The sequence below is a fragment of the Cupressus sempervirens genome, chromosome 6, assembly GCF_028749045.1.
Source record: "Cupressus sempervirens isolate cs-2001-9-10 chromosome 6, ASM2874904v1, whole genome shotgun sequence".
Classification (NCBI taxonomy): domain Eukaryota; kingdom Viridiplantae; phylum Streptophyta; class Pinopsida; order Cupressales; family Cupressaceae; genus Cupressus; species Cupressus sempervirens.
In genome coordinates this window covers 521,844,677-521,857,285 of record NC_143123.1, presented here as the reverse complement: position 1 = coordinate 521,857,285, position 12,609 = coordinate 521,844,677, and the positions used below count along the sequence as shown (strand labels likewise).

Sequence of the window (12,609 nt, the reverse complement as noted above, 5' to 3'; positions counted from 1 at the left end):
GATTCTTGTCTTTTTCTAATTGCATTCTTAACAACCAACTCCCAAAGGATAGGAAACCCATCAATGAAAGCTCTGGTAATACATCTATTATCCAACAACCATAGACAAGGAAGTCACACAAACTGCACTCCATAAGTCATCTAGCAACCTATTACTGCCCATTTCCCACATCATTTAAACTTCAAAACAACCAACCACCTATTCACCAATGAAACATCTATTCTAGGTTCTTGATTTCCACCAATAATGGCAGAATATTAATGATTTTTCATTGAACTTCCCATCTAACTTGTCCTCTAAATCTTGATTTTTCCATTATAATGACTGAGAAAAAGTATTAATTCTTCTCCAAGCAGAAGTATGTCAAAAACAACAAGGAGCCAAAAGGAAGAGAGAACAAAATTCTTCCATAACCTATACTTTGCTCACTCCAATGAAAGATAAAGAATTAGCCTCTATTTCAAATGTAACACTTCAATCTCATTCTTCTTGCAATTGTTGTCATTTATCTAGATAATTAAGTTAATAGCCTTCCTAATGTTTAAAACTTTAAAGTTTAATCCAGCGTTACAGGACTCAGCAAGTCTCGAGGCAAGGCGCCTAAAACAAGGCAAATCGCCTCTTGACTCGGACTCGGCCAAGTCCTGGCTGACTCACCGAGTCCTGTTAGGCTGACTCAGCCGGAGGGCAGCGACCAAAGAGTGAAAGTTCCACTTTTTTTAATTTTTTGTTTTGTTTTTTTGTATTTGTAAAGCATGAGTAAAAGACCTAGAAAGGTCATTCTATCACTTGCAAACACAAAGAATAAAGAAAGAAGACTTGAGCGAAGAGTTTTGTGGTTTTGGGAAGAAGATTAGCAAATCGATTAATCCTCATCTATCGGTTGCTAATGTATGGTGGGAGGTTTGGCAGTAAGGTGCCAAATCTATATAGGATTGCAGTTCATATCTTGAGCTAGCCATCTAGTGCTTCAAGATGCAAACACAATTGGAGTATGTTGGAGCATACACACTCGAAGAGGCGCAACAGTTTGGCAGCAAAAAAGTTGAATGATCTTGTTTTTGTTCACTACAACCTTTGCTTCTGTCAAAAACAGATTTTTAGCACTGATACATCTCCCATTGTATTAGAGAAGGTTGATATACAAGCAGGGTGGAACACAAAGGTTGATGATCCCGTCTTCAGTGATGAAGACTTGGAGTGGGTTGATCAAGTCGATTGAGAGGCAGAGGTAGTAGCAATCGCAGTATTGGAGGCTAGAGCACGAGGAGACCCAGTGCAAGACCCTAAGGCCAAGAGTGATGGATCCAACTCCGATGATGAGGATTAAGAGGATGAGTATGAAGATGAGAAGGATGATCATGATGAGCATATCATTGAGGTTCAACCTCATACACAGGCAAAGAGGATGGCTCTAGAGTCTTCCATGACCATCTTAGGTGTACTCATAGGATATTAGGAAGACATAGGCTACTGTGAGCCTTTCTTTTAATATATGTTTTGAACTTCTGATTCCATGGATTGCATATTCCATGGATATTGTACACATTTGACAGCTACACTATATTTCAAATTTTTATTATGTTATTCAGTTTATTTTTAAGTAATTTCTTCAAAAAAATCGCATTTATACTTATTTGATCTATGAAAAGTTGTGTATGTGTGCAAAGTAGCTTCTACTTATCTCAATTATTGTGTATTTGATTTTAATTGGCTAAATGATGCATGAAAAAAACTTAAAATCCTTAAAAATCTTTGAATTTCATGGGTTTTTTATTTGTCGAGTCCTTACTGAATCCTTGTTGAGTTCGGCCGCCAAGTCTGAGTCTGAGCTGAATTTGGGCCTGACTGCGTCAAAGCAAAGTCTAAGGCTGGTAACACTAGTTTAAATCGGTTTAAACCATTCCACACTTTTCTAACTGTGCTTTTCAGGCATGTGCACCAAGCCACCCCCCTATATCCATTGCAATGACATCGTCCTTCACCTAGGGCTCAGTTACAGTTAGTTTCAATATGCACGGCCTACTTTGGGATTCCCTCTAAACCAATTGACTTACCCACCAAAAAGAACACCTTCTCCAACATCTAATTCCACTGCTGACTTTCCAATCTATGCATTCTCACTAGCTCACTCCCAACTTAAATATGATTGTTCCAAAAAATCCACTGCCAACAAAGTCAAACCTATACAAAAGGCTGACCTAAGTGTCGTTGATGTCCTCAATGAAATTGGAGGGGCCATCTGCAACAAAAGCAAATAGAATTACAAAGACTACACACACAGTCCTTTTGTGGAAATAAAACTTCTTCAACTCCTTAATGTTGTAGGCAAGCACAAATTAATGATAAACTCAGTGAACAACTGCATTTACCAGCTAAATGTGATCATCAATAACCACAAACATACTCTTTAAGCTATCATTTCCTTGCTATTATCTACTGCTCTAATTGAGCAAACAAAATTACCAATAGTCTTAATCTGCAGCTCATCCTCAGCCACAAGAGTCACTCAGGTGAGAGTTCTAACATGAAACAAACTGGCAAGCAGCGCCTACTCAACCTTCTATGACCATCAACACATGGGTTGTTCTGGAAGGCAGTTATTTCACTTCCCACGTAGCTATCACTTTCATAGCTTGCTCTATTTCTCCTTGAGCTCCAGCCAATTGTTTCTTTTGTCTGTATAACTTATATTGACAAGCTGAACCCTAGTATGTTATCCATGCCTACTAAACAGCAATTTTGTAAAAATCGGCTGGCATCTTTCCACAGTGATTTTCTATAACTCAGCTAAAAAAATCATAAAATATATGGGTATACTCGGTTGATTTTTGTAATATTCAAAATACAGGCAGGATTCGAAATCTGCCCCCTTTATTTTAAAGTTTCTCATATTAATATACTTTTATTTCAATCAAAGAATGTAAACTCACACTGAAACGAGAATGTTTCTGTGCTATGCAAAATGAAAATGAACAACAAAAACTGCAAAAGGCTAGTGAAGAAAATGGAGAAAGACTACAGCCTGGTTATAAAAGCTAGTAGCAAATTGCTTTATAAAGAGTTGAACTCTACAAATATCATGATTTTTATGTGTTTTGACATAAACTTTCTCAAATAACATATGTTACTCATAGTAGTAGGCCTAAACTGCAAAAGGCTAGTGCAGGAAATGGAGAAGATAACCTGGTTGTTAAAGCCAGTAACAGACTATAAAGAATTCAATTCTAGCTTGACATGTCTTTATGATTTCAAAGTAAACTTTCTCAAATAGAATATGCAACTCACTTTACATGTACAAGGTCTAGCATTGTTATTTCAAAACACAAAGAATAAGGTAGAGCAAATGCAGCTCTACTGCTAATAGCCTTGAAAAACATGTAACGATAAAGGGAAACTAAAATTTCTTATAAACTACACAATTGTGAATGTGTTAGCTTGAGGAATATAGATAATAATTCAACAGACACTAGAAAGGAAAGCAATGCTTATTAACATTGCAATCACACACTACCAGAATGAAAAAGACTAAGAAAACCAAGTACACAAAGCAATCTTAAGAAAGATTATGGGCTGTGGAAATATTCTCTTATAAATATATAAATTTAGAAACTATTCTCATGTTCTTTGGCTACTATATTTTTTAAGGTTAGCATGAAACCATTCAAAGGCAAATAACAAATGTTTTTAAGAGATTTAAAGGTAGAATTTTAGTTTATTACTTGGTAAGCGACCACAAATCTCCTCCATCGATCCAGGTAAACTGACTCCAGTGTACTCAAGGGATACATGGAACAAATTCTCTAGATGCATCTGCCACTCTTGAATTTTACTTACTCCAACATGTTCAATTGACACGCGTTTTTTACTTGTTGACAGAACGTACATTTCATCTGCCACATCAAGCATTAATATTTAATAAGAATAAAATTAACATAAAAAGATCTTACCTAATTTGCCACATATACTATTAAGCCCTATGCATTTAGAAACATTAAATTAAATTCCAACACATCAAGAGGGAAATTCTCCAATCACACAAATAAAACTTGACAATATGAAAAAAATTATGAACTATTGAAAAACCATTTTTTATTCATGCAAATTCTCCATATTTTACAAGGTCGCAACCAAATTATGAACCTGAAGCAAGCTTTGAAATAAAATGAAATCAAAGACAAGAAGGGGCTCCTTAAAGATCCAAGGGCAAAATATGTCACAGCTTGACCTGGGGGACAAAATATTTATGCATTACCTTGAAACAGAAAAAGCTTGTCAATCAAATCTTCAAGATGAGAACTGTAGGAATAGAATCACATTTTCACCAGGGAATTCTATATAAATTTATATTGTAAGATATCACAAGTTTCAAATTACATACTTTTCTTATCACACAAAACAATTGACAGTTTATCATGAAAACAATTTGCTATTAAACTTGTTGAATGTGACAAAAGACAACGTCAAGGAAACACAAACAGAATCAAAACTTTTGTATATAATACGGAACCACTCCAAGCAGTGTAGAGATCACTATCAAGAAAACTATAACACAATTTCATCAATTGTAAATATATTTTTACAAATTCATCAAGCTATACTTTTTTTAATTGTTTTCATGTATTTTTGTTAGAAGAATTTTAGATATGCAACATCTCTTGGCACAAGCTAGCCATGTAAATGAGTCACCAAATTTTTGGTACTAAATCTCATAAAGATTGAGTGTACTCACTGTCAGGAGTCAGCACCACCAGATGTATATTTATCATGTAGCTTGGAAATTGTGGGCTCGCTTGAGAATTTTGAGTAATTGATCAGGGCCTAGGCCATTTGATTGAAGCAAAGATAAAGCATTTGTGCAAGGCATTAGATGATTAGGATTTGACCCTGTGCAAATAAAAGGCAAGTTGTAATCGTGAGATAGAAAACAGTTTTTTGAATTTCAAAGGGGCCTCAACTTTGATAGTTTGCATGGATATTTGAAAGAAAGTGGAAATATAGATGAGAGCAGGGGCTTCAAGCCCACAAATCTGTTAAGTAATTTTACGAAAGCCTGTAGAGAGGATAAAGTAATCGGACACTGAATTGTTTGTGCAGTATAAGTTGAAATATCCACAAACTTTTAAAAATGAATGTATCTGTTTCAAAAAAGACTGCAAAAACTAAGACAAATGTATTCCAACATGTTATATACCAAAAAGAATACACAATTGCACTAGCAAATACTAGTGCAGTAAAACTGAAACAAATATTTCAACAAGTCAAAGTACATCAATCAAAATAAACAGTTATACTGCGATGTAATCCAGTGCAGAATTTAGACAGTAGAGTGTAAAGCACCACAGGTGTCAAATTATGCGCTATAGTGGCAAGGTACCAAATAAGCAAGATTCACTATAATGTTTCCAAGTAGGCCCTTGCTCGACATGTTCTAAAACCCCCAATTAAAGTTTGAGTTGGTAATATCTACTGTGATTTTAGATAGTAAAGTGTAAAGCACCACAAGTGCCAAATTATGTGCTATAGTGGCAAGGTACCAAATAAGCAAGATGCACTATAATGTTTCCATGTAAGCCCTAGCTCGATTTGTTCTAAAACCCCCAATTAAAGTTTGAATAGGTAATATCTACTGTGAAATTATTCTAAGTTTGCCTCACTTCTTACTGATTAAAATTCCAAATGATTGATTATCCTTGTTTAATATTAGAATCATTTACAATAATGAAAGGCTGTCTTATATATCTATGAGCCAATCCTTTCTTAATGTAAAACTAAATACCAAGGACTAGATTGTGGGTGTATAATAGAGACACGTGTGTACATATAATCTCTGGTTTGATAATGGACTGCCAGTCTTCTTTAAACATCAAATTGGGATTTTAGGGCTTGCCCAATCAGAGCATACATATTAATCCGAGGATGGCGGACCACTAAAATCTGTAATGGTTCTAATGCACTAATCTGAAGATGGAAAGTTTGCCTAGTAATCAGAAGTAATAGATGATTTATACCAAATTGATGTTTGTTAATATGATTGCTCTTCTTACTTCCCAATGTTTGCAAGTGTCTATATGCAGAAGATGGAGCCACCAACAATATTATTGCTGTTGGAATAATATATGGTCGTTACCTGAGATCAGTGTCCATACTAACAACCAATATACTTTGTTGTCTCCATAATGATTTCCAGGCATGCAACTATTGGCAACCATGGAGGAAACTCCTAGTTGAGAGCCCTTGAGCTGGAGTAGTACTAGGATGGGTGACCTCCCAGGAAGTACCAATGTTTCACCTCTGTGGCACCACCTAGATCCAATGAGTGCTAAGTGTTCCATTCATTCTCGGGCTTAGGTTTTGTAAAGAAATTAACGATATGATAAAATGTATGTTTTGTAAAGAAATTAACCATGAAGGCATAAATAGATTTAAATACCATATTGTTGTCATACATGGCCATGATACTGAGTCATGTGGCAAAGCATCTGTCAAGGCAGTTCATTTCTATTGTGTCCAATTAGAAACATTTGAACAAGAAAAGGAAAATAAGAAGAGGCCACTGGATTAGTTAGCTGCTATTGGTACCCATACACTCGCATCCATAGGTTGGATTGATAAGGGTTCTTCCATGCCTCCCTTTCAGCCTAGTGCTTATGCTAGTGATAGTGCTTCTACTTCAGCTCCTCCTAGTGGTACTGTTACCTTGGTCCCTAGAGTCCAAAGATCCAAGTTGGACAATTAGTTTGAGCCACAAACTACTCCTAGTGCACGACCCTCACTTGAGAGCATGGGTTGGAACAAGGAGGTCCATGATGCTGCAAGAAAACAAATTTCCAAGTTTCGGTACTTTTGCAACATTCCATTTATTGTCGCCAAGTAGTTCTTTTTTATTTGATTGCCTTAAAATTAAATTTTAAATTTATAGTTTGAAGTTGAACTTTGCTTTGTCTAATGATTAATCGCAATGAATTGTTATAATTTTTTCATAACTATTTAATCTATTTCTGACAGGTCTCCTTATTGGCAAGGCATGATAGATGTCATAACCATTTGTGGTGTCAAGTTTAAAGCCCTTACTGATGTTTGATGATATGAAAGTTGAGCTAGAGGACCACTGAGTGTCTTGAGCAAAAAAGGTTGCACCATCATGACAAATGGTTGGATGAATACGAGGAATACAACACTCCTAAATTGTCTTGTTTCATGTGGAGGTGATTGACCATTCTACTTCCCTAAATGCATTGAATAATTTTAAATTTGATTTATTTATTTATCAATGATAATTGATAATTATTTTGCTTTACTTTCAAGATCCAACATATTTTTGAAGTTCATTGATGCTTCCTCGCATATGAAAAATGCCACATACTTATTGAGGAAGTGATATGTGTGATAGGGGAAGAAGATGTGGTGCAAGTGGTGACAGATAATGTGACAAGTTATGTTGTTGTAGGTAAACTTTTAAGTTTTGATGGAGAGACACATGAAATTTTCTTATCACATCTAAATTCTAACTAATTTCAAATTGTTGCAGGTAAACTTTTGATGGAGAAGCGCCTAGAATTTTTTCAGTTTCCATGTGCGACCCATTGCCTTTACTTCATGTTAGAGGATGTTTATAAGCTTGAATGGGTAAAATAATACGTTGATAGACAAATTTATCCACAATCATCCATTGATCCTTAGCATTATCTCCAAGCCAATCCAATACTAAGACCAAGAGGGAACTTTGGCCCCCTTGGCCTCAATGGCAAAACTTAGACATCCACAAAAGGTGATGTACTCAGCATGATTTTTGTCTTGTTCCCTTATCTACGCCTTATCCCTAATATAACCAGCTCACTGTTTTAGGAAGAGTAGGGAGATTGTTGTGGGACTCTCAACTTGTCCAGTCTAAGCCCAAGAGAAACACTTTGAACATCTTGGCTTTGGTAGCAAGGTGTTTGACATCCACCAAGATGGCCTACTTAGATGGAAGTCTTGAGTTTTAACCCTCTTACCTATCTCTCAGGGTAAGAAAGGTATGGAGATTGTAGTGGAGCTCTTAGTTTGTCCAACCTAAGCCCACGAGTGGAACTTTGACCCTCTTGGCCTTGATGGTAGAATGTTGACATCTATCAATGTGGTCTTCTTAGATGGCAACCTTAACCCTCTTACCTACATCTCTTAGGGTAAGAATGGTATGCAGATTTTAATGGAGTTCTTAGTTTGTCCAACTTAAGCCCAAGAGCGAAATTTTGGCCCTCTTGGCCTTGATGGCAGAATTTTGGCTTCCATCAAGGTGGTCTACTTGGATAGCAACCTTAACCCTCTTAGCTACACCTCTCATGGTATGAGGAATGTAGTGGATTATCAACTTGTCCAATCGAAGTCCAAGAGTGGGCTTTGACCCTCTTGGCCACAGAGCTTTGGCATCCAGCAAGGTGGTCTTACTTAGAAGGCAACCTTAACCCTTTATCTACATCTCCCCCTACATCCATTTCATATTTCTTTTTCATTCGTGTACTCTAGATAAAACAAAGGAGTATGCATTTAAAACACAAAGTATACATTAAGTATTTTACAAAAAAATTATTTTGAGAATTTGTCTATTTTATGTTGTCACTGCTATAGTTGCATCTCCTCAAAATCCAATTGGACTTCCACACTTTCATTATTTGCTTGGATGTCTTTGAGATCATGTTTTGTTTTTTTGTTCAATGTTCCTTTTGTTTCCACATCAGGCATAGCTTTGAATTTGTGGGGTTGACTCCTTTTCCCTCATATATGTCATGGTTCCCATCTTTCTTTGCATTTGAAGCATAAATTTTTTCTTTTCAATTCACCACATTGTTTCTTGAATTCCACTCTTTTGCACTTATGCCCATGCTCCCATGGTTCTTTGCAATGGTAGCACAAATGCCTTCTCTGGGATTCCCTCTTATAATCATCTTCTTTTTTGGAGTGTGTATTTGATGCAAAGTTTTTGAAACTATCTATGGTCGGGTGTGTGGCAAACTCCTATTCCCTGTTATGGTTGAAACAAAACAATGAATTATATACATTATATGATTAAAGATTATTGTGACTAGAAACAAGTCCTAGGATCTTTTTTGAAGAAGAGGGGGTCCCATGAAGCAAAACCCAAAATGCTACAAGATTAAATAGTAATTTTTCCTCAACCCTAGCAGCCCCTAATTTTTAGTTTAAAATTTTAAGCAGGTGCAATTGGGATGAGGCTAGAAATTGCCCCACCAGCGTAGGCTTTTTGAGCAATTATCTATTATACAATTATATTTATTTACACTAGTAAAATCCATGAGACTACAACTTTTATAAATTTAGGAGCTTGAACTACAATAGAAAATTGATGGCAACACTTACTTTACAATAATCCTAAAACATTTTAACAGCACCCACCGCGATGTTTTAGCCCCATGCATACCTATATAATCAAGGTACTAGCATGATTGCACCCTTCTCACTATAGCCACACATTTCTATCCCTGTAAATACTTTATGGAAACTTTGAGAAATTGTTCAAAATGCGTAATCTATTATTTGAAAACTCTGCCAAAAAAAAAGCCATAAGGTGGAAAAAAAAGGATTTAAAACACCCGGCAATCTAAACCCCTTTCAACTAAACAAAAACTCAAGTTAATAAAATTTAGAATTTAAAAAAAAAATCCCGCCAACCAGTAGAAATCCCCGCATGAATGCGCCCTGGCATTTCCAAACAAATCTACTAATTGGAGCAAGCATTTTGTTAACCCTGTTTGAGTTCATCATAACTTTAGAACAAAAAAAAATCCCCAGCAGGCATTTTCCTGAAATCTTGTAGACAATTAACCACATTCTACCATACATTTTAATTCAAATTAGCAATAGATTACGTTGAAAAAGCTGCCCTACCTTGTTCTTCCTGAGATGTGGCATCTCCTTTGTAGCGACGAAGCAGGGCCTCCAAAAATGTGACGCCCTTGCTCAAAGAATGCAAGCGTACAAAAGAAGCAGATTTGTCCCCCGCAGCGTCAAAATAACGAACGCCGTTGACGGACCCATTGTGGCGCCCTTCCCCGTCATCCCAGTCGACACCTACCCAAATGCCCTCGTAACTTTGCACGGGACCAATATATTTTACAGTCCCGGTCTTCCTAGGACCCTTCTCCACGCTATGTACCCTTTGCCCTACTGCAAAATTAGCTTCAGCCATTTCCTTTACTGTTTGATTTGCCACCACAATAGTTCTAGCGTTTTAGAATTTTATAATAATCCTCTTAAAGATTTCTACATTATTTCGGTCCCCTGTTCAGATTTCAGGACTGAGCAACTGCAATGTGTTCAAAATTAAAGATAATCGCACAGCAAAAATTTAGAAGCCTTCCACGGGGAAATTGTCTCTGCCATAAGCAACATATACAGACATCTACATGGTGGTTGATAGTACCATTAATTCTGCGGAAATTATATAGTGTAACTATTAATAGGATCAAACGTTCCTCTTAACGAAGCTGAATTTAAATTGTGCGATCGAATTTCAAACAAATTATGATGTATTATTTCATAAATTATGAAAAACAGTATTCATATAAGAGGCCAAAGGAGGCTTGGGAAGAAAGAATTTGCAAATTCGGCTGCAAATTCTGGGAAAGTGGAAACTGAACAGCATTTTATTTTAGAATGTGAAGCCTACAAGAGTAGTAGAGATAAATTTGCGGACACTATATGTGACAATTCTTGACATAACCTTTTCAACGAAGAGTACATTGAGCAATTGGGTGGACTCATCATCATCCTACACAAGTAACGAACATTGTTACTTAAGTCTGTTTGAGTTGTCTTGCTGTCCCATAGGTTATTTTTATCTATCTATCTATCTATAATATAATCATAATAAAAATAAAAATTTAAGAAGTACTAATAGAAAGAAATATTAATCCGTCTGTTTGTTAGTCGATACCGTTTAATGTGGGATTATTCAGAGTGGAAAATTTGTCTCCTGTTGTACTATTTTAAAACCACAAAACAACTCTTCAAAAATTGTTGATTTCGAATTTCGGCGATGTGAAATTCCTCCCCCTGTTGTGCTCTGGATTGCTTAAATGTTATTTTTATGAATAGTCGACTTGTGTGAATTTTTGCAGATTTTTGCACGGTGATCTTGTATCTCTAACTTTTTTTTAATTGTAACTAATATATTATTTATTAATAAAAAATGATTATTTATCAAAAATTGTAAAATAAAATTAAATGTATAAAATCTAAAAGAATCATTACAAATTTTCTTTTATTAATTAAAAAATTATAATACTTTTTAAAATTATAATGAAATCTTCCCAACTTTAAATAATAAATTTAAGATTACTTTTTATATTAAAATTGAAATAAATAATTTTTCGATACATTTATTTTCTTATCAAAAAATATCATCTATTTGATTAGTTCAAAAAAAAATTATATACTAAATTTAAGATTTATGTTTTACATTAAAGTATAATTAAATATTTTTTATTTTCATAAAAAAGTTATCACGTATTTAATTAATTAAAAAATCTCCATAAAAATTCAAAAAATTATAGTTGCAAATCTTTATAATAATAAATAAAATAAATTTATAAGCAAGAGGCTACAATAGAATGGTAACTTGTGAGCCTCTCATGTGAAAGGTCTTGGTTTCAATCCTACTAGAGCTTAACACTTAATAATAATTAATTCCAACACATAATAATAATTAATCTTGGCTTTGACCTCTTTCCAATCAAAATAAAATAAATTTATATTAATTAAAAATATATATAATTTAAATTTTTTATAATTTAAATTTGTTATGACAATAAAAATCCAAAAAATCTTGTTATTTATTTTTCACTAGTTAAAACAATCACCAAAATCAGTTTTTTATTAAATAAAATTATCAAAATTGAAATAAACTATAGTAAGATTCTTAATTCTCTAGAATGATAAATAAAATAGATTTGTATTAAATTAAATAAATTTGTATTAATTGAAAACATATTTTTTAAATATTAATTTTAACAGTTAAATGTTGTATTATCTATTTTTAATAATTAATATAATCAATATTAAAAATATATTAAATTAAAATTAAAATAATAATAATAAACAATAATAAAATATCTAAATCTCGGCCTATTAATGGGCCTCCAAGGGTTGATCCTGAACAAAGAAGGGAAAAGTGTTATTGGCAACAACCAAAGGAATGATGGATAAAAATAAATTTTGATGGAGTTGCTTGAGGAAACCCAAATATATCCAGTTGTGGATGTATAACAAGAGACCACAAAAGAAACTCCTTAGCATTTGTGGCAAAATGATTAAGGGATGGAACAAACAATGTGGCAGAATGTGAACCAGTCAAGGAGGCTTTAGTTTTAGGAGTTAAACTGGGTATTTGTCGAGTGCATCTGGAAGGAGATTCAGAGATTATTATTAATGGAACTAAGAAAGGGAAGATGAAGTCTTGGCATCTTGATAAGCACATAAGCCAGATAAAGTGCCTATTGGCAGAGTTTCGAGACTCTAAGATATTCCACATTTACAGGGAGGCAAATAAAGTAGCAAATAAGTTGGTCAATTTGGGAGCAAATGCTTCTTTTGGGAACCAACATAAAA

At 34.5% G+C, this 12,609-nt stretch overlaps 1 protein-coding gene across 1 annotated transcript in view; it reads right to left on the bottom strand.

Annotated features, from left to right (window-relative positions):
• Positions 1-10,701, bottom strand: part of PFI (tubulin folding cofactor E / Pfifferling (PFI)) — a 198,055-nt gene extending 187,354 nt beyond the window's left edge. The window contains exons 1-2 of the mRNA XM_089788779.1: positions 9,889-10,701; positions 3,723-3,893 (exon numbers count right to left, since the gene is read on the bottom strand). Coding sequence (XP_089644905.1) covers positions 3,723-3,893; positions 9,889-10,189 — 472 coding nt within the window. The 5' untranslated portion in view covers positions 10,190-10,701. The remainder of the gene's footprint in view (positions 1-3,722; positions 3,894-9,888) is intronic.
• Positions 10,702-12,609: the final 1,908 nt, after the last annotated feature.